Source organism: Corapipo altera, unplaced genomic scaffold, assembly GCF_003945725.1.
Source record: "Corapipo altera isolate COAL_440 unplaced genomic scaffold, ASM394572v1 100, whole genome shotgun sequence".
NCBI classification, from domain to species: Eukaryota; Metazoa; Chordata; class Aves; order Passeriformes; family Pipridae; genus Corapipo; species Corapipo altera.
The window spans coordinates 2,356,108-2,378,313 of record NW_020884952.1 but is presented as its reverse complement, the minus strand read 5'-3'; the positions used below and the strand labels follow the sequence as shown (position 1 = coordinate 2,378,313).

Here is a 22,206-nt window from a genome sequence, read left to right as displayed (position 1 = left end):
TAACTCCAGAAGGCCTTTGTGAATCAGAACACTGAAGCCCAGGAAGTTTTCCATGCACAAAGACAGATTGGTCCTGGTGCAGCATCAATATTTTGCCCTGTGAACTTAAGAACAAAAAGAAAAGGAAAAGATACTGAATAAATATGCAATATTTGAAGTTGGTAAAGTCTATTAAAATATATATGTAATGACTTACTGATTCAGGGGGTTCTCCTCTGAATTTTTCTGAATAAGAAGAACATTAGACCAGAACTTTCCTGTTTTTAAGATTTGGAGGCATCATCTTTCTGCAATACAGTATGCAGCTAGCTTTAAATAAAAGAGTAAATCCATAGAAAGCAGTGTGGCTGTGAAAGGAGAAAAGAACTCTCACAGAACTCTGTTGTTGTAGCTAAAATCATGATTACAAAGCTTTTCTTTTCCTTTTCCATTAGTATCCACAGCTGGGATTAAGGTGTGTGTACTTTAAAGCTTCAGCTTTTGAACGTGGTTGGTAGTAGCTCCTACTTTTGGTTTGTGGAACTCATCTCAAGGTGTCTTTTTAATATCTTTGTGTGATAGGTATTAAACTGACCACAGAAACAAAAGACAGCCAAGATGATGGATCACATTGAAAGGATTTTTGAATAGATGGGTCTGAGTACACCCTTTGTGAAAAACAGATGATGAATATCCCTGAAGGTCTAGGTAAGTAGGAAGGGAGGGGAGAATCATCTTAATATTGTCCTTTTGCTGTCCTGAGTCCTTCAGTAAGAAGCTGCTCTTCGGGGTGTTTTAGGGACTCCGCGACAGCGTTCTCCCTCCCTCTGATGATTTTGTTAAAGAACCTGTCACCAAACACTGGGAAATAAGCTCTCCAAACAGTTTGTTAGGTTAGAAAGTCAATGTTACTTTATTCAGCACTGAGGTACACGGGGGATCACTCCACCTAGCACGTACACAGATTATCAAAACTTATAACTATTTATACTTTTAACTATTGTTTTAGCAAACAAAGGAATAAGTGTTGATTGGCTGCAAGTTACATAGTTCTCCTGTTAATTAGTATTCTGCCTTCTATTTGTTAGTGATTTCTCACTTCTCATGGTAATTAGTCCACATTTCCAGTCTTTTTATTATCTTTTTTCCCGGATAGGGAGAGTTTCAGTACAATTGCTATGTTGTCTTTGTTATTTTTTTCCTTTGTCTTTGTTTTCTGCAAAATGTCCATGAAGTCTATATAAATTCTGCATTCCTGGTGTCCAGTTCTCAGCACTATCCCTCTCTCCTGTGCTCTGTTAACTTCCTCCCCCAGGTCTGAGAGCACCAACGCGTGTCAAGCCCTAAACTTTAATTTGTTTTCCTGACACATGGACATCACCCAGAGCTTTCCCGTGGGCTGCTGTCTGTTTCAGGGATTAAATCTCTCCTCAACGTTTTTCCCCACTGCGGCATAGACGCCTTTTTAAAGGAACATAACCTGTTTTGTAACAAGCCCAAAATGTGGAGGGCGGTGGTTAACGCCCTGTCGAGGGCCAAAGTCCCCGGAGGCCAAGCATTCCGCCTGCTCCCTGGGAGCACCCACTGCTGCCAGGGTGCCGTGCCGGGGCTCCACACCGCCCGGCAGCTCAGCATGAGCCCGGGGATACAGAAGGTGGAAGCTTTGGACGCGGGCCATTTCGTCCGTGTGGAGTGGGAGGATGGAAGCGAGAGCCGCTACCCCTGCGTCTGGCTGAGGGACAACTGCCAGTGTCCCCTCTGCTTCCTGCCCTCCGCCGGAGCGCGCAGGCTGCTCTTCGAGGACCTGGATGTGAACATCGTGGTGAAGGAGGTTGCCCTGGCAGATAGAAAAAAGGTATTTGAAGCGAACTGTCATTCACCTTCTTGTGAAACTTGTCTAGCAACGCTTAGAGACAGCTCCAGCTTATACTCTAACCACAGTTTGCTTGTCTGCGACCCTCGTCAGGTAATTTGCAAAGCTTTTAGGAAAAAAACGCAATTTGGGCAACTCGCATCTCCCCACCCTCGTATGAAACTTCACTTTATAAAGGCTGCAGAAACCCAGGCTTCAGCTTTTATAATATAATAACACTTTTGAAAATTCTGCTGTATGCTTCTGCATCACCAGATGTTGAAAGGAAAATTCAGGCGTTTCCCGCACATTTAATTACTCTTACACTTTTTTTCTCTCTCTTTGTTCCTTAAGTAAATGGCTTGCAAATCAGAAAAACAAATGGCAAAGTGACAATGACTTAATCCATAGCAAAGGTACCAGTTTATTAGCTAATTTCCAATGCACAAAAGTCTTCATCTTAGAATGAGCACTCAAGCTGAAGTTGAATCCACTAATCAGAATTGGCCTAGTGTCTGTATCTACCTATCTACATTAACATTTGTTCCTGGAAAACAGGAGGTTATTGAGCAAGAGGAGACAGGAATTGCCCTCCCTATGATTTTTAATATTTCCTACCATATAAAAAACTATATAATTTAGGTTTTATATGTTTTATTAAAAGAAGCACCTGGCTCCTTTGGCAAACTCGTTTCCTTCATTTTACACTTAAAGATGTTTTAAATGTGTTGAATATGCAGCAGTCAGCCCTGGGGCAGCCTCACTGCAGGGGCAGTTTGCAGAGGATAAACTGTGCAGGAGTGTGTCTCAGCCACAGCATAAGGATCTCTGGTGAGGAATTCTGGGCTCCCAAGGTCATTGTTTGTTACCAGAATTAACACAATGTAAATTCATTATTCTATTAGGAAAATTAGGGATTGTGTGTTCCACTCAGGGACTGATGAAAGCATAGCACTAATCAATCCTAAACTGACAGTGGTGATTTACCATCATGTGAAAGAGCAGAATTATGTGAAATGGGAATGATACCTACTCAACAGCCCTGAGAATTCAGCTCAGGGTCTGTGCTGGACTGAGCTCTTTCGTTCATGACAAACAAAACCATATCCTTTCTTTCCATGTTTTTTTCAGGATTTAAGAAGTACAACACTTTTTAAAAACTTATTTAAAAAGAGGAAAGACTTTTCAAAAGTAGGAGAGGGATTTCTCTCCTAGCATTTCTTTTTTGCCTCTCTGTCTTGTTCTTTTTCTTTTCTCACAATCTGTCTGTTTTGCAAGATATTTTCACTCTTCTGAGTTGTGGTGAAGTGCTCTCCCCAGAGATATGTGCCAGTTTCTGCCTTTTCCTTCTTCCCTTTAAGTGCAGCTCCCACAGTGAAACCAGCAAATTAGGTCATGGATTCATGTGAAAATGAGCATTTATAAAAGGTGTCAGAATTTGGATGATGTTCAGGTTATGTTTTCATTAGTTGTTTGCTGTCACATTCCAGGGAATGCTTAATTGTAATATTACCGATCTAAATATTACAATTTCTGCAATTTCTAAGAGGGTGTTTTTTGTTGTTCTAGGCCATGTTTTTTAATCAATTTTTTTTCTTCTAAGCTTGTCTTTTGCTTTGTGTTGAAAGGTCTCCATCACGTGGCCTGATGAACACGCAAGCGAATATGAAGCTGAGTGGCTGAAAAAACGATGCTTCTCTGAAGAAGCCAGAGCAGAAATGCAAGCAGATTTATTTTTACCAGGTGGGAATTAAATCCATGTCTGTCATGCTTGTGTCAAATGCAAGACAGTCCTGGCTACAGGTGCCTGTGTGAGGACCAGGTCCACCCAGCTGGAGCAGTGGCAGCCACCCTTGGTGCCCAGTGCCAGGCTGTATGTGCACAACAGGGACCCGTTGTTACCTTTCCCAACCTCTGTACCTGAGAGAAGTGTAACTGTTTGGGCTGCATTTACTTTCCTAAAAGCCTTTTCTTTCTAGGATAGGGTTAGTAGGTCTCACAAATGAACCTTGTGGACCGACAGTGTCCTATGTGACAATGCAAGTGTGTGTGTGTGTGTGTGTGTGCTGTTTAAACTATTTAATTTTTTCTAAATTTTTCCAAAAAGAAAGATTATTTAGAATTGCAAGAGAGCTATAATTGAAATATTTTTTTCCCCTTTCTGTGGCTGCCTTGTTAAAAAGTAACTGTGTAGTGTAGCAGTGTGCAGTGCTGAAGTTCAGGTTGTGTTTGCTTTGCATCCCACACATGTTGCAGTAGTTGACAGTCTTTTGGTCACAAAGCGTTTTGTGCAACTGTCTGTGACATTTACCCACTCTAAATCACTTACCCTTTTGAGTGAATAATGTAAACCCACTAGGATTGGCATGATGCACATCCTCATTTCTTTGACAGCCTTTCAGACTGTGAGAATCAAACGTGTGAAAACTTGCAAGATTTCTGCTGTTGCTCTTAACTGTGTTCCTGTGAGATTTGCTGTTGCAGAAAGCTGTGCATCTGTATTCAGGGTTAAGACAGTATCTGTTAAAATAGGATATTACTTTAGAAAAAAAGAAACTAGAGGTAGGCTGATGGTGTGAAACTCAGATCCAGGTATGAGTTTCCTCAGAGCTTAGCAAAGGCAAATCCCCAATTGGTTTATACCCTCTTTTTGGGTGTTTTATATTCTAACAAATAAAAGAAAGTTGGTTTGTGTCATGGTTTTTTCCCTCAAATATGAGAAATGGGAAAATATGTCGCCCTAGATCTGTCCTGCATCTGAGCTGTGTTTGGCATTTTAGGGACAAATGAAGAGGCCAGTTATATTTCCCAGTTTCTACAGGTCAAATATTCCTTAGCACCCATTCTCCTAAACAAAAGCCAGCCTTTTATATCTGCTTTAAAACTTAAGTGATGAGTAATATTTCCATTCATTTCAGTGGATCCTATAACAGACTCTTCATAGTTGAGAAAGGAACAGTTTTTCCCTGGTAATATAAAAGTTTGTACCTATTTTAGTTTTGGCAACAATAAACTGCTGTGTTTACTATTTTGAAGAGCTGGGCATGTTTCCAGACTGAACATGGTGAAGATGCAAACCTCATTCAGGGAAACTAGGCTTGATTTCTCAGGGAGTTGAATTTTTATTTGTAGAAATGAAGATGCTGTGGAAACTAGCAGGCTACAAAACTCCTTTTGTAGCCTCTAAGGAATCAATGTAAATTGAGCATTGCTTTAATTAATACCCAGGCAAAATAATCTAGATCTCTGGTTATATTTATTAACAAAGGTATCAATAGCTGAGATTTCAGTAGCTGAGATTTCAGTATTTCAGATGTCATGCTACTTTTTTCACCTGTTATGAAGTCTAACTGGCTGTGATTTACCTTCATTCATTCATTTGCACAGAACTTACTCCTGGCTTCTAAATACAAAACATGTTTTGGAAGCCAGTTCTCCCCTTTGCCACTGCTCTTCTCCAGTAGAGCCATCCAGGTAAAAAATATACACCAAAGATCTGTTTTATTTTTTGGGCAGTGCTTTTTCAAATTCTGTTTCACATGGTAGATGTGAAGAAATATGTTTATAAAAATTATGCTAATTAACTGGCTTTTTTTAGTAGTGTAATTCTACTCTTCCTCATATTCTCAGAAAAGCTTTGGCTCATTATGATGGACAGCTTTTCCCAACTTTTCCCAGGTTTCAGTTGCAAAAAAAAAGGCTGCAGCCTGTGAGTTTGCTTGCTGGCTGGCTAAGATCTGTTTCTCATTGTGCATTGGGGTAAGTTTAGAACTCCCTTCCTTGTGGTCAGGGGAGTTACACACTGCAAATTACATGCCCTTAAGTAACTAATCATATCCCAGCAGTGTAGGATTACAGACAATGATATGGAATACCAGCCCTGCATGCTGGTTCAACAAATAGAAACCCAAGCTCACCAGACTGCTGTAGTTAAAGGTTAACCTTCACTGCTGACATTGTCACAGCAGTGGCTATTTCTTTTCTATTTTCTTTTGCAAGTGGTTACTTGCTTTTAATGTTGCTTTTTTGTTTTTGTTTTCTTTTTTTAATGTTTTTCTGTCATGGTTTCTGATTCAAAAACCCTAAATGTTGGGCATTGTATCAAACCCAAAAAGAAGAGTAGGTCAGATTTTCAGTGCATGATGAAGTGACTGTAAGTAGCTGTGTGGCAATATGTCAAGGTTCCCCTTTTAAAACATTGCTAAATCCTATCATGCAATATGCAAAATCTCCTATTTGTGTATATCAAGGTTCATTCCATCCCAGCTTACAAAAATACTCCCAAAAGAACAGCAGAAGAGCCATGTTCTACTTCTCCAGCTATAGTCTCAAAGATACTCTCCTTTTCCTTCCTGTTTCCTTTTGTTCTCCCCAGCAAATGTCACAGGAATGTTTTACCACCACTGTGACTCAGATGCTGTGTGTAGTAGAGGGTGCTTGTGAGAGACACTGAGTATGCCAGTATCCAGTCTCTCACTGCATTGCATTTGCTGAGGCTCATTTTCCAGGATGCTGGTATCCCAACAACAGGATGTGAGGGGAAAAAAATTAGGTAATGTCATAATATTTTCCTACTGAGTGGAAGAAAAGATTGTGCAGAGGTAGTACCTAGTGCTACTTACTGTTTTTAACCCTAGGTTTAGGTTAAGGTTTTAACATAAGTTTAAAGGTTTCAGATGATGATTGTCCTTTAAAATGTGATATGATTTTGGATATATATCCAGCTCCCACTGAAGTTTGAATCAGGATGTTAACAGCATCAGTGATATTTTCAGTTTCTCTGCTAGGTTCTGAGAGATGAAATTTTAAGAGGATGAAATTAAATGTAATTTTTTTACTAGAAGAGTTTGGTCATTTGAATTTATCCTGCAGTAGTAATCAATAAGAGCTTAATGCCATGAGTTAGGCTGCCATACACATAACAGTACAGCAGAAATGCACTTGGCTTTCAACAGACACTAAAACACAAGCTGTACACAAAATAATTTTAGATGAAGTGAGTTAATCTATGATGTCTAGACTTTCTTTCCTATATAACTTCAGCATAAGAGGTTTTGACCAGCACTGTCCCAGCCTGCACAGTAAATGCTGGATAATTCCAAGTGTTTATTGATGCATGCACACCGTCTGCAGGGACTGGGCAAAGGACACCTTCTCATTTTGTGCAGACTCTAAATGTAGGTGATTTACTATAACTAACTTGGTATGATCAAGAAATAGGATTCTTTTTTCTCTTTTCCCTCCCCAAATTATTGTTCTAAAATTGAAAGAGGCGTTAATTCTTTCAGAAGTATTTAATTCTTCCCATTTTGAAAATCTGGGCTTTTAGTTGTCTTAATATAAACGGACAGTAAAACCAAAAAGTAATTCTACAAGGCCTTTGTTTTTATGCCTTATTGAGTTGTTCAGCTGCATTTGTAAACATAAAGATTTTTAATTTGGCAACTGCAGCTGTGTTGTGCAAGTGAGACCCAAGGCTGCCCAAATGCTGATGGCTCATTCCTATCTTTCTTACCTCTTCAGCCTTCAGAGAGTATGTTGTAATATTTCTACTGTAGTACCATGTAAACTGGATTAACTACAATTATGCAGTAGGAAAAATCCTGCTATGCTGACTTGATAAATTTTCAGGCTGAAGAGGTTTTGTGGATAAAGATGGGAAGAAAGTTCCTGTTGTTTGGTATGTAGAAGAAAAACGTGGGGGGCACACAAGTTTCTAAGACTTTCAGATAGACGCTTTAAAAAATTCTGTTAAATGAAAGAACTTAAATGTCTTCACATCACAGGATCTTTTTTTGGTTCTATGATGTATGCTTTCCTGTCCCTTTTCCAAATAATTATGGACGTTATAATTTGTCAAATTGTAAATATTGGACAGAATACAATGCTTCCATCTGGAGCTGAGGAGAAGGAAATGTTATAAATGCTGCTTATTTTAGTGCAGACCTTGGGAACTTGCGGCCTCTCTTCTCTGAAACATGAAATAGGATTTAAAAGCGTTTGTGTACCAGCCTGCACCTTTAAAAAGACAAACAAACTGGAGTCATTGAGAGTGCTGGCTGCACTTGTCACTGGAAGGGAATTTGCATGAGAAAACTGAAACTCTGAGGACAGTTTATGGCCTTGCAAGGCAGGATTTAACTGTATTTGTGTCTCTCTAGCTTTGTTTGGTTTGTTGGTGTTTTGGAGGGTTTTTGTTTTTTTGGTGGGGGTTTCTTAAATACAAAGTAGTTAAACATTTAAAAAAAAAAAAAAAAAAAGAAGCTACTCAGTTTTAGTACCTGCTTGGGGAGTATCAGTGAAGAGTTCAGTTTCCTGGAAATTTTGCAATTTCTACATCACAGTGGTACTGTAAAGGTTAAACATCTCTTCAGTCAGTAGTCAGTGTTACAGTGCTATTCCTGAATACATTCCAGAGTCTGGCAAAGGCTAAATCCCCAGTACATTAGCAGGGTTCACATTGCTGAGCTTTTACACAGAAAAATCATGTCTCTTGCAAGTAAAGTACAGAAACGTTTTGAATGTAGCTTTTGTGTCCCTTTGGCTCCGTAGCTTTGGAGGTGTGTGGCCAGATGATGGCCTCCAGTGCAGGGGGTCTGACTGGGAGGATGAAATGGGTGATTGTTCTTTGAATGTTTTCTACAGGCCTATAAGGGTTGACAGTTTTGTTATGCTGAAGTCTGGCACAGTCCCAGGCTGGTTTACTGTGTGTGCACTGTTTTGCAGTGCTGTGACAAAGCAGGTGTCTATAACAAAACCAAACCCACCTGAAAACCCAACACCACGCCCGTGCCCTGCTGCAGAAGGGCCATCCCATATTAGGTGGAACTTCTAACAAGAGCAGTAAGCATTGGGAACTTGAAGAGGACAGTCCATGTACCCATGGAAGCCTGGGACTCCTGGAGCTGCAGTTAAATTCCAGGTGCATATATTTATTTTTCAAAGTGAGGAAAAATGTTTTGGTATATCCCTTGAAATTCTACTCATTTCAGGAAGATAAGGAAAATATTTATTAGCAAGACAGCAAAAAAACTAAGAAGTAAAAGATGAAACTTAAAATATTCCATTAATTTTCACATAATTATTTACCTGCACTGACAGTGAAGCTTAAATTTAAATTTGTCCTTCAAAGGGTGTTCTTTGCAGATCACACAGCATACCTAGAGCTGTTTCAATTTCATAGCTTTTAGTAGAGAAAAGGGAAAACGTTCATATTTTATCTTTTCACCATCTTTCAAGTGTGTGAAAGGATGTCTATTGAGTTAAACACGGTGGAGCAGTGAGGTGAGATTATATCATTCTTCAAGGATTGCACTTTTTTCATTTTTTGCATGTTAAAAATTCAACAGCTTGTCCATCACACGTCAGCTTTTTTGAAACACAGGTGGAGTATAGAAGATGGTCTGTGTGGATAGGTTATATTTGGGCATGTATTGTGTTTCTTGGACTGTCTCTAACTAGCACTGGCCAAAGGAAAGAGGAGCACTAGTGGTTGAAAAGTGCTGTGACTGTGTAGTGTCTGGCTTCAATTTTTCATGAGTACATTGTATTTTGTATTTGCTGCCTATATCCAGGAAGAGATAAAAAAGAAACCCCAAACCTGGCCTTCACATTTGTTTGAAGTATATTGTGTCCCTCAGTCACCAGGTGAAATTCCCCAGAACTCTCATTTGAAAGCTCCCTGGAATTTGTAATAGTTTTGATTGGTCCTGTCTGTTGAAGAGATGTTGACATAAAGGAAGATATAGGTGTTTTATAAAGGATGCCATCTGCATTTCTCAAATGTTTATGGTCTCATTTCTGCTGTGTAATCTCTGTGATTGATGATTGGGCAACTTAACTGAATGTTAGCTAAAATACCAAGTAAGGTAGTTGTGATTTAAACAAAGCAATTACTCTATGAAATAGATACATTTTTTTCCTGCTTTACAGTACACTCTCCTAAGAATTAGCTGTTTCAGACTAAATGTATGAAAGCAAGGAAAAACAATTATATCTTTACTGTAACAGTAAGAGCTCTGATTCAATATTTAAGAGAATACTTGACTTAAAATAGTAATCTTTCAAGTTTTGCAAAAAACTAGGATTAATGCTAACTTTGTGCAAAACAAAAAAAGTAAGAAACAGCATCTTTGTCCTTTTTACCCATTACTGTGCAACATCTTTGGTTTGAACAGGTGTGTATGTTTATACCTGAGACAGATCTTTTACTGTGAGTTAGCGTCGAATACACCGAGTGAATGTTTTGGGCAGTGGCAGGCGGTGGGTGCAGTGGGAGCAGGGCAGAGGCCCATGGGGCCACTGGCATGGCAGGTACCAAGCCTGGGTGCTTGGTGGCTCATGGCTCTCTGGTCTGGGCCATCCCTCCCCTCAGCACCTTTTGCTCCAGACACCCCTCAGGAAAGAAAAGACTTAGGCTTATGTGGAGCAAGTTGCCCAGAGAAGGTGTGGATGTCCCATCCCTGGAAGTATTAAGGCCAGGTTGGATAAGGCTTGAGCAATCTGGTTGCTTGCAACCCTACCCTAGCAGAATCAGAGAATCATAGAATCAGCTGGGTTGGAAGGGACCTCTGAGATCATCAAGTCCAACCCTTGATCCAACACTGCCGTGGTCCCAGCCCATGGCACTGATGCCACATCCAGTCTCATCTTAAAAACCTCCAGGGACAGAGAATCCACCACTTCCCTGGGCAGCCCATTCCAGTGCCTGATTACCCTTTCTGTAAAGAATTTCTTCCTAATATCCAACCTAAACCTCCCCTGGCACAACTTAAGACTGAGCCCTCTTGTCTTACTGATCGTTGCCTCGGAGAAGAGACCAACTCCCACCTGGCTACAGCCTCCTGTCAGGGAGTTGTAGAGAGTGATGAGGTTTCCCCTGAGCCTCCTCTTCTCCAGACTGAACAACCCCAGCTCCCTCAGCCTCTCCTCGTAGGACTTCACCAGAAGGGTTGGAATGAGTTGATCTTCAAGGTCCCTTCCAATGAAACCATTCTGCGATTCCATATTCTGTGATATGATATGTGATATATGATTCTGTGATAAGCACTAGTACAAATACAAGGGAGGAAACAATTACCAGTGGTGCTTTCTAGCAAGGCAGCTTAATAAAAGTTATATCTTGACCTAAGATTCATTTCCACTAGTAAACTTGTAGGAGTTTCATATTAAATGTACTAAGAGGGCTTACAAATGCAATTTGTAACAATAAAATCACTACCGACTCCCCGTAGCAGCTTTCTTTCAGGTGCATGGGCAGTGATTTCACTTGGCTTTAAACCCTGTACCTCCTTTAAAATCCCTATGAATAAAGAAATAAAGAAAAGACCAGGATGGGTTCAGAGATCCAGGTTCACTACATTAGGACATTCTCTGGAATTCTATGAGCTGCAGAAGAAAATCAGTATTATCTGTAAAGTACCAAATGTGACCCACAACTGTGGCTTCTAGTGTCCTCTGCCAGTAGCACGGACAAATTAAGTGAAATTTAGCTGCATTAACCCCTGTCAAGCTCCAGAAAGTGTCCTGGTGAGAAGCTTGCTCTGTGCTCCATGATTAACTTCCTGCCTTTTTGCTTTCTACATTACTGATCCCTTGAGTTCTTGGCTGAGTGCACTGGAGCCATTAAAACCTAGGTGGTATGGTTTCAGTGTTGTTTAGCAAAATTGGTCCTGGCAGCATTAGTCTGTGGGGAAAAAAATGGGGGTGGGATGGGGGGGCGTGGAATGACCTTTTATTATTTTAACAAAGTGATCTTGGCCTATGATATTTAGGGGAAAACAAAGAATCAGGAGGATTTAGTTTAGTTATTCTGTGGTTTTGCCTGCAGTAATGGATGGCTACAGCACTGCCTTTTACTGAAGGAAATATCTCTGTGTATGTATCTGAAAATCTTAAAGTATACCTAACGAGAAGTTCTAAACAGATGATTAACAAAGAGGTTCTTTCTACAGCATCCTGATTTGTCCTGGCTTCTCCACAGGGACAAATTACTCTATTGGTAGTTTTTTCCTAAACCTCCTGTATGCTACATAGTGTGAGTTGGCTACACTACTCACTTTTCACTGGTCTAGGTGTTTGATCCCTTTTAGTCTCTGCTGATGCTTTCAGCAGATGCCATGGAAAACCTCAGCCCAGATGGTTAAGGTTTACTGAAGTTACAAGCAAGTGAAACACTCTTAGAGAGAGGTGCAAGGTAGAGTTGCTCCAGCTGTGCTCTGGGATCATGGAATCACAGAATCACAGAATGGTTTGGGTTGGCAGGGGACTTTGAAGGTCACCTAGTTCCAAGCCCCCTGCCATGGGCAGGGACACCTTCCACTAGACCAGGTAGCTCAGAGCCCCATTCAGCCTGGCCTTGAACAGCTCCAGGGATGGGGCATCTACAGCTTCCCTGGGCAACCTGTTCCAGAGCCTCACCACCCTCACAGTAAATAATTTTTTCCTAATATCTAATCTAAACCTACTCTCTTTCAGTTTGAACTCATTCCCCATTGTCCTGTCACTACATGCTCTTATAAATAGTCTTGCTTCATCTTTCCTGTAAGTTCCCTTCAGGTATTGGAAGGCCCCAATTAGATCACCCTGAAGCCTTCTTTTTCCAGGCTGAACAATCCCAATTCTCTCAACCTTTCCTCATACAAGATGTGCTCCATCCCTCTGATCAGCTTGGTGGCCTCCTCTGGACTCGCTCCAAAAGGTCAATGTCCTTCCTGTGTTGGGGACTGCAGAGCTGGATACAATATTCCAGAAAAATTAATACATGCATTTCTGATATACTCTTAACAAAAAATACCCCTTTCAAATGGTCTTCCATTCAACTTCTGCATTAAAATTCCGTTAGCGCAATGTTTTGCTGAATTTTATCATAAAGATTGCTTGTCATCCATGCAAACTCAGGGACCCCATTTTAGGTGATTGACTGCAGGACTGAGAGCATATTCACAAAAGCATAGAAGTCCCATTAACTTCAGACTTCTACTATGTCCTGAGTTTTGATGCTAGAGCAGCTAAGCACTTGTTTTCTCTGCTTCTTCCCTTTCAGAACGCCAGTACTGGGGCTCAGACCTTCAACTTCCCAAAATACCTTTTGAAGAAATCATGTACAACGATGAAAGTGCATACAAGTGGCTGTGCACCCTAAAGAAAGTAGGAATCGTTCTACTGACGGGAGCTGCTACAAGGCAGGGAGAATTGATTAAACTTGGCCACAGGATTGGGTTCCTGCGCCTCACTTTTTATGGGTGAGTTTGGTTTTTAATATCTTTGCTTTGCGAGCTTTGTAATCACCTCCAATGTTCTGCATTTAAGCTTGCTGGATCTATTTTGTGGATTAAGTTATTAAAGCAAGGTGTATGGTTTTTTTCTCTGTATGTTAGAGAATCTGGCATCAAGTTTATGTTCTGTACAAGAGGATTGCTTCGTTGTCGCTGGCAGGGCAGAAAGATGTAAAGAAGAGCAGCGATAACGTTAACTGCTGAGAGGAGGAGAAGCACCTGAAAACAGATGATGTCAAATATAAGATAACAAAAAGATAGAGCTACTTATCTATCCCATGGAACAAAACTAAAAATCCCTAATCCACTCCCCTTCTGAAAAGAGGAAGTTATCTGTACTGAGACTTTTTCTTAGTCTGGTTTGGAGTCACAGAAATAGGTAAGGCTTAGATGATGCTATTGTGTCTCACGTCACCAAGAATATGGGCAGAGTACCCCCTTCCCTGCTTTCAACAGAGTCTGCTCTGAAAAGCCATAACCAATCCCAACAAGCAGAGCTCAGTTGCAGGAGTGCAAGCAGGAACTTGTGAATCATCCTTTTGATGCCAGGAGGGAGTAAACTGCACCTCTAACTCCTCAAGCACCTACTAGATGGGTGGACAAACGAGGATGGCAGCTCACATCTTGCTGAGCTGAGTCAGTGATCTCCATCTAGCTGACTAAAGAAGCACTGCTATTAGCTAATAGGTATAATAATTTTCATCTCTGGAACAGGATTTAATTTCTTATTGGCATCCAATTCTGGGGTGGCTTTTACAACTGTAATAAAATAATAACTTTGGGTAATTTCCTTGCTGTTTCACTGGCAGTCAAATACCAGGCCTACCGAATATTATAAATAAAAGGATAAACCTGGAATTGGCAAGCTTGCCAAATAAAACATTACCTCAGGGCCATGAATTTTAAACTAAAATGTAACAGAAATTAATATAATTCTGACACATGGGGAAAAAATAAAAGCCTTTTTTCTTGTCTAGATGTGTGCTTGGTGCAAGCTCCCTAAAATGTCATTACTGTAAAAAGTGGAAACATTCTCTGTAGCAGCCATATGACAACATCAAGGGTTTCCATGCTTTTAAATTAACCTTTTTCTTTCCCTTATGGAGGCCCAACTCCATTAACAAAGTCTCCAGTCATAACACAGTTAATTTCTCCAACTTCTCATGCTCTGAACCTTGTGTTCCTCTGTTCTGAAGCCTTGTCCAGTCCTTGGTGTGGCACAACAGCCATCCTTTGGAGTGCCAGCACTCCCATGGAAACAGCCAATCCATCTGTATATCCCAGAGGGCTTCGGTGGCAAGGGGACATGGGCCCCAATTCTCAAATGAGTGAGACATGGACTTTTAATGAAGTGCAAGACCAGATGATTCAGATGTGGCTTCAGTTGCCAGTTCGGCAGTTTTGCAGGACTAAGGATGTAACAGCCTGTTTTTCTGCTCAGGGATACTGAGCCCCTGTTGCTACTTAATGCAAAAGATTGCTACATCTGCTTGGTGCCAATTTTCCTGCTCTGTCAAACAGCCTGAGCAACGGGCTTTGAAATCTGACCCTAATTACTAAACCACAAACCATTCCACCCACCTTTGCTCTCCCTAAGGGCCAAGAGTCCTCTGGCATTACCTGCATATTCTTCCCTTACTTCTTGTGTGCTCTCCTCATGGCCGAGTTGATGCTTCAGCTCAGTTGAGACTTAGACAAAGTGAAGTTGATTTTTTCACATTCAGTGCTGAGCTCCCTATTAGCATCTCTGACTTCAAGTCAGTAACTTGAACTTTGACCAGAGCTCTCTGTACGGAAGGAAAGCTCCAGGGGACCAGATCCCCTCACAAACTCTTTTGCACAACCTTATAATGATTTTATAGAGTATTACCACTCCAGCAATTTTATATATTGCATATAAATGAGAAAATTAAAATGTTTTCATTTTTTTTTAGAACCATCAAGTGACATTGTAGCCTATTAAATTAAAGATGGAGCAAACCTAACTGCCCTCAACACTAAGCACAAGGATGATATAAGGGGCTGGTTTTTAGCTGTCAAATTTGGAACTGTGGAAGTGTGGTTGAAATTATCATACTTGAGTAGTGAGGTCATCTAGTGATGAATATTTGCTGTCCCAAATAATAAAAACTATTTCTCCCAGGCAGTTAAACACGTTTGCAAATATTCAAGGGGCTTTTCCCTCTGGCAAGTGAAGAAATTTAGTTTTAGGATTTTGCATAGTTTCTATACTAAATACCACTCAAAACTGACAAACAAAAGCATTTGTATCCTGTATATGAATAATTTTTGTCCGCATATTCTCTAGCATATTTTCTTTTTAAACTGTTATTAAGAAGTAAAGCTAGACATACACCATCTGAAACCTAATATATTTGGTCTATAGTATTTCACAAGGGAAAATGAGTTTCATAATTCCTTTTAAACCACTTACATGCCTGCAATTACATGGGCTGCATATGGTGACCTACACCTTTTCAGACATATGTCTGTAGCTATAATATGCATCTGCTGAGGACTGTCTTCAATCCTATGAACTTTGTACAAACAAAACCTGTGGTTCTTGGTCTTAAATCCTCCTGCACGGTGTGTCACTGGAAACACATTTTGTTTGTGCTGCAAGGTGACACATTCACGTCTTCGTCATATCACCGTCACCTATTTTTTTCACTGCAGTTGTCAGAAAACATTTTTACTGAATTTTGTCAAATTCCAAGACAGAAACTGTGTAACCAAATAAATGGGGCTAGAGTGTGTCAGCAAAAGGGAAGAAGTTTCAAAGTCTTTCATCCAGACATTTTCCTCCAGCGGCAAGTCTTCCAGTTACAGGAAAGATTCCCCTGCAGAGATAGATGCTCTATATTTTCTAAGGTTATAAAGTCTTAAAAATAAGTTTTGGGGAAAGTTACATAGCCTTTATCAATTTTATACTTCCTTGATAATGTGCTACATGTGGCAGAGGAAAGTGGAAGGTTGATAAAAAGGAATGGGCCAACTTCAACTTGCTTCTTTCTGAAGCCTCAGCACTAAGATGATGATTTCTCCTGGCAGAAGCCTCTTGGTTTGTCTCTTCAACTGACCTTTACATTCAGCAAAGAGCCACCACTGGAAAGCCATTGTTCTTCTAGGTACTGCACTGGGGACAGATGTCTCTTGGCACACTGAAGTTTATCTAGGACTGCTGAAATAAGCCTTTGTTGGGGTGGAGGGACACTGCTAAATCCTGATTTCTTTATAATGTTACAATATTTTCATGTGCAAAGGTGAAATTACTCTTTTCTGCTGTGATTTCACAGTTTCAGTGTGTGCTGTCTGGCATGCTGTTCCAACATGTTTTCTCTTTTCCCTTTCATTATAAAGGCCAACTTGGCAAGTGCAAGACAAAGCAGATGCTAACAATGTAGCTTATACAACTGGGAAACTGTGTTTTCACACTGATTACCCTGTTCTGCATAATCCACCTGGGGTGAGTTGAATCTACTGACTTTTTAAGCCCAGAAAAGGGGAAAGGGAAATGTTCCTATAGTGTGAAATATGTTTAGCGTTCAGTGACTCTGAGTTTTGTCTTTAAAGAGCAATATAAAAATAACAATGTATTAATACACATATAATATAATATATACACATGGGCATGCAATATATGCAGTATGATGTAAGTTCAGCATAATAAGCCCCTTATATGTCCCATAATGATTAAATTAAATTCACAAAGTGTTGAAAATATTACCATATGAGAAAACTTTAGAGTCGTGTGTTTGCTTTGAATACTGCTTTCCTTATATTACAAAAGGTAGCTGTCTAAATGCTATAGTCAAGTTGTGACTTTTTAGGACTCATCTGTTCAGTTCAGGAGAGGAATAGAGGAAGAAATGTTATTAAGGTGGTGTACTCTGTTTTCTGTGAATTGATACAAGATAGACACTTGTTTGCCCTTTTGTAACAGACAAAAAAAAAGGGCCATTCTTTAAAACTGGACAACCACAAAAAATATGTTTTCACCCAGTCGCTGTCATATCAAAGTGTAGTCTACATAATTCACATAATTCCAGAGAACTGGAAAGTAGTAGAAACAGGTAAAAAGAAACAAAGACAATGCTGGAAAAGTTTGCACCTATAAAACTTCCCCTTCTCTTGCTGTGGAGTACTTTGTTGTTTCTGTGCTTAAAGAAAAAGCCAACGTGATTTACCCACAGGTAAGAGCTAAATTCTTCACACTAAGATTGCCTTTTCATCATTTAGATACTGTTGATGTAGAGTAAGAATGGAACAGCTCTTCATTAATAGAGAGCAGATGTGAATTATCTCATTGTCCAGTCTGTGCCAAAGCTCACACTCTACTATGAAACATGAGAAAAAGAGCGTAACGTTTTTCATTCAAACGTGCTTGTAAGAAATAAAAGTATTAAAGTACATTGAATTGTTTATGAACATTGTCCCAAACGTGCAGTTTTCTTTACATATCTAGCTATTACACAATACTTGAATTCTTTAAACGTATTTATTACAAATATGTGAAGGCCTGTGTTTAAATGGATAATGATTAATTTCAGAACTGTCCCATAAAAATTGTTTTAGGATTTTCTAGGACCGTAACGTGACTTACATTACTGCAGCCCTCCTTAGCAGGGCCAAGCTGTGCTTACCCTGTGCAAGGCCAGCTGTGGCCACAAAAGAACTTGTTGCCTTGTGCTCCCTTCAGTGGTAGCCCTATGCCCTGCCCACAGCTTCAGTTTCCCCCCTCATCACCATCAGCAAGGTCTGTGGGTCCAGCTGGTAAGGAGAACAAACCTTCTCTGCTCCTCTTTCTCCTACTGAGGTTTGTTCTGGGTTTGTTTTCTTCTGTTTGTTGTGGGTTTGTTTTGTTCTGTTTGTTGTTTTGCTTTTAGTTTTTTGGTTGTTTTGGTTTGGTTTTGGCTTTTTGTTGGGTTCTTTTTTAATTCTCCTAGTGATCTCAGAAATAATTCACCAGCATGGAAGGGAGGCCAAGTGACAAAGGTAACAACCTTTGGTGTGATGGGTCGTTTGCAAGCTGAGTGATTACACTTTGGGTGATGCTGGACTCTCTACAGCCACAGGGAGTTTTACTGCTTGTGTCAGCAGCTCAGACTTACACCAGTGCAACCTAGAGCCCAGTTTAGGCTTTGTGCTCCATCCTACACCTTGGCAAATTCACTCTGAAGTGAAATGAAACTGTCTTAATTGTACTTTATGAGAGAGACACTGGGCCTGTTGCCTTCTCTGACAGCCACCTTTTCCCTCTATGAGTGGATAGTTCACAGCAGGTGTTGTTTTTGCAGGACAAAGCTAAACCTCCTTTTTGACATAAGACCTCAATGCATTTAAAAGTATGTGACTGCCACAAAGAGGGACTCAAAGGAAAGAAGCAAGACCATTTTGCCACTGATTTACAGGTTGCAACCATTAGAGTATACTTAAAAGGGGATGGATTTATGAACATGCTGCTTTAATTTTCTTCCTTTGTGGTAGAGGTGGCAGAGTGTTGTGAAGCTGCAGTGAATGGGAACTCAGGCTTTCACTGGGAAAACAACAACAACAACAACTCAAAAAAAAAAGAACCACAGCTATGAGGGAACTGATACTAATGAGCTGTTAAATATGCAAGCTAATTACTTTTTTAAACGAGCCGTTAATTCATTCCAGGTCCAGTTTCTCCATTGTATAAAGCAAACAGCTACAGGAGGTGAAAGTGAGGTTGTAGATGGATTCCATGTATCCAACAATCTGAAGAAACAAAATCCTGAGGCATATCAGATCCTGTCCTCTACTGCTGTAGACTACACTGATGTTGGGGTTGACTTCTGTGATTTTGCTGTGCACTGTAAACAAAGGATTATAGAGTGAGTAGTTTCAACAAGACCTAAAAAGAAAATCCCTGTTGTGTTGTGTATTACATTTTGGTAGAAGAAGGTCTGCTCCTGCCACCTTGTGGGAAAACACTGGTTTAACTTGGTCTGCAGTTTTGGATTTTGGTGGGGTTTTCTGTTTGTGGGTTTTTTGCCAATGTGTGACTTGTTCTGTGCATTGTTCCACTTATTTGCAAGAAGTGGTGATAATTAGAGCAACTCCTTGGCACAGGCATGGGTTAGCAGCACACAAGTCTGTTACTAAATGCCAGCCAATGTGACATCTGTATAATGCCAAAGAGAGGCCATAATTTGAAACATTTAGATTAAGAACTACATACTATCAAAAGATTAAATGCAAACGTTCATATTCTTTTCTGATTTTAAAAAGTTTAACATTCTACAATTAAAGGGTACGTAATATAGATTTTTTTGTGAATTAAGTGTCTACACTTTCTCCTGATTATCCCTTTTCCTGATTAGGTTCAATTATCAAAATTCAGCCCAATAACAATCTGACTTTCACTACTGAAACATACTGACATTCCAGCAGGAGAGCTCAGTTGTTGTTTAACCATGTTACAATGTTTCAATAATATCAGAATACCTTTCTTTCCCTTCCCTTCCCTCCTTCCCCTTCCCTTTTCCTTTCCCTTTCCCCTTCCCCTTTTCCTTCCCTTCACCCTTCCCTTCCCCTTCCTCTTTTTCTTCCCTTCACCATTTCCTTGCCTTTTTCCCTTCCCTCTGTTTCATAGCATAGATTCCAGAGGCCAAGCAGTTCGCATCAATTATAATAATGCAACAAGAGACACCGTGTTTGACATACCAGCTGAAAAAGTGAGGCCATTTTATGCAGCTCTAAAGGAATTTAATGATTTATTAAGCAGTGCAGAACACAAGTTTACTTACAAGATGAAACCAGGTCAGTAAGTTGCTTCTCCTCTCAACAATTTTCCACGTGTTCTTCCTGACTGTCAAAACCCTTGAGCATTGTTAGCACTGGTACTGAGAGGAAATTTCAGTCCTTCTCTCGACTGTTTTATTTCATACTGCAGTCTTAAGCTCATCTAATAGATTACTTTTGCCATTGTTACATTATAAAGAAATAAAAATAGGGAGTAGAGTCTTTCTGTTGATTAGTCCAATGTGTCTTCATGCAACATCCAAAACTACATTTTATACACATACAGTATTGGAAATTGATATGTCAATAGCACCACAGATGGGAAATATATTTCTTGTTTCATTCCCCAGCTATAAAATAAAGATATGAATAGTCCCTCATCTCTCAAGAGATGTTACAAAAGTGGATTCATTAGTGTATCTGACTGCCTCATACTGTGATGTTAGTGTCTTTAAAATGTTTATGAGGAAATTAATCTCTTGCTCTTGGGAACATGCAATAAAATAATGTGTAAGATCACATAATAAACAGTGAAACAAAGTACCTAACATTACATTAGTGACATCCATCCTATTGACTAATGCACCAAAATGGTGGTAGAGGGAATTGGGAGTAGAAAAGAAAGATTGTAAGGTTATTTAATTAGAGATTTATCATAACGGTGGCACACAAGAGAGAAAAATTACATTTGCATTCCAACCTTGATTCAGTGATTTCCTAACTTTCAATGGCTTGACTTTGTTCTCATAGAATTCTCTTAACAGGGATAGTAGCACAGGATGTGTATTGTACAAATAATACCAGACTGATCAAATAAAAAGCATCCGAGTGGCTTTCACCCATTTTATTTATTTCACACGTTTTTATTTCCCCTGTGTGGATTTGCTGTAGTTGTCTTTCTCCTCAAGGCTTGCTTTTCTCAGCATGTGCTCTCTACCACTCTGCTTTTCAAATCCTGGTTATACAAGTAAAGAGACGTCAGAAAGGCCCCGCCCTCTGGTTGAGAATGACCAGCTAAGTTAAAATTACTGTGTTGTTGGTGCGTATCTCCAGCTGAGCTACTTGAAATTACTGCTCCCTAACTGTTGATGTGAGCCTACCTCCCTGTCTGTTTGAAGGAACCCACTATGACATTCCAGCTACTGAACTCGGTGCGATCTCTTTCCAGGAGACATAGTGACGTTCGATAACTGGCGTGTGCTTCACGGTCGCCAGAGCTACCCCTCGGGTTCAGGAGTGACACGTCACCTGGAAGGTGCCTATGCAGACTGGGATGTGGTCCTGTCACGGCTCCGGCTCCTCAGGAAGAGGGTCCTGAACAGGGATTGAGTTTCCTTCGGACTGGAAGGAGCGAAACATAGATTGTCTAACCTCGATGACAACGACGACGGAATCAAAAAATTGAGTCTTCTTTTCAGAAACTAACATTGCTTTTGACAAGGGCTTGTCATTGAACAAGGGGAATGGCTTTAAACTGACAGAGGGGATGTTTTGATTAGATATTAGGAAGAAATTCTTTACTGTGGGAGTGGTGAGGCCCTGGAACAGGTTGCCCAGAGAGTCTGTGGATGCCCCATCCCTGGAAGTGTTCAAGGCCAGGTTGGGTGCTGCTTGGAGCAACCTGGTCTAGTGGAAGGTGTCCCTGCTCATGGCAGGGGAGCTGGAACAAGATGATCTTTAAGGTCCCTTCCAATCCAAACCATTCTATGATTCTATCATAAATATATTTTTGAGTTCTATAAGCTAAGAAATGTGTTCATAACAATTTAAGATTTGCCTGTGCCTTGGTCTTTGAATCTATAAATGTATTGCTACCTCTGTCAGTTTATTTGCTTTTTTTAAAATCAGTGTGCAAAGTGGCTTGAAAGGTTGTCACTTTACTGGGCTGACTGGGTATCACAATGCCTTCCTTTGCCTCTACATATGTACCTGCCCTCCCTAGAAAGCTTGGAAGGCAGCATGAGAAAAGAACTTGAAGTGTTATTTGCTGAAGTTTTGTTATAAACAGCACCTTCCTCTATTTTCAGAGAGGCATTCTTTATTGCATAAATCATAACTAAAATTCACTATCAAAATAAACAACCAGTGCTGTAGTTTTTAAATACACACTTTCAAGGTAGGACTTCACTCTAATACATGATCTCACTGAACAGATGTCATATTCTCTATATCCTGCTGTACATATCATGACTATCACAGCCACAAATATTTTTTCTTACATTTCCAAGTCCATAAGCTCAGAAACCATAGACTTACGAGAGATTGCATCATATTAATGTTTCTCTGCATTAGGATGATAAATAAATCTCAGTGTAGAGGTCACAGATAGGG

At 40.1% G+C, this 22,206-nt stretch overlaps 1 protein-coding gene across 1 annotated transcript; it reads left to right on the top strand.

The window, feature by feature from the left end:
* Nucleotides 1-1,294: 1,294 nt before the first annotated feature.
* BBOX1 (gamma-butyrobetaine hydroxylase 1) lies at nt 1,295-21,432 on the top strand. The gene is made up of 7 exons (XM_027663357.1): nt 1,295-1,834; nt 3,460-3,574; nt 12,876-13,074; nt 16,468-16,573; nt 18,769-18,965; nt 19,727-19,893; nt 21,044-21,432. Exons 1-7 carry the CDS (start codon nt 1,481-1,483, stop codon nt 21,202-21,204), a joined length of 1,299 nt encoding a protein of 432 aa, XP_027519158.1. The 5' UTR covers nt 1,295-1,480; the 3' UTR covers nt 21,205-21,432.
* Nucleotides 21,433-22,206: the final 774 nt, after the last annotated feature.

Bases quoted from the DNA above. Each gene is read 5' to 3' on its own strand.
- BBOX1 (XM_027663357.1), top strand. From the start codon at position 1,481: ATGTGGAGGGCGGTGGTTAACGCCCTGTCGAGGGCCAAAGTCCCCGGA. The intron at 3,575-12,875 runs GTGGGAATTAAA...CTTCCCTTTCAG, and splicing joins AGCAGATTTATTTTTACCAG to AACGCCAGTACTGGGGCTCA. The intron at 13,075-16,467 runs GTGAGTTTGGTT...TTCATTATAAAG, and splicing joins CTGCGCCTCACTTTTTATGG to GCCAACTTGGCAAGTGCAAG.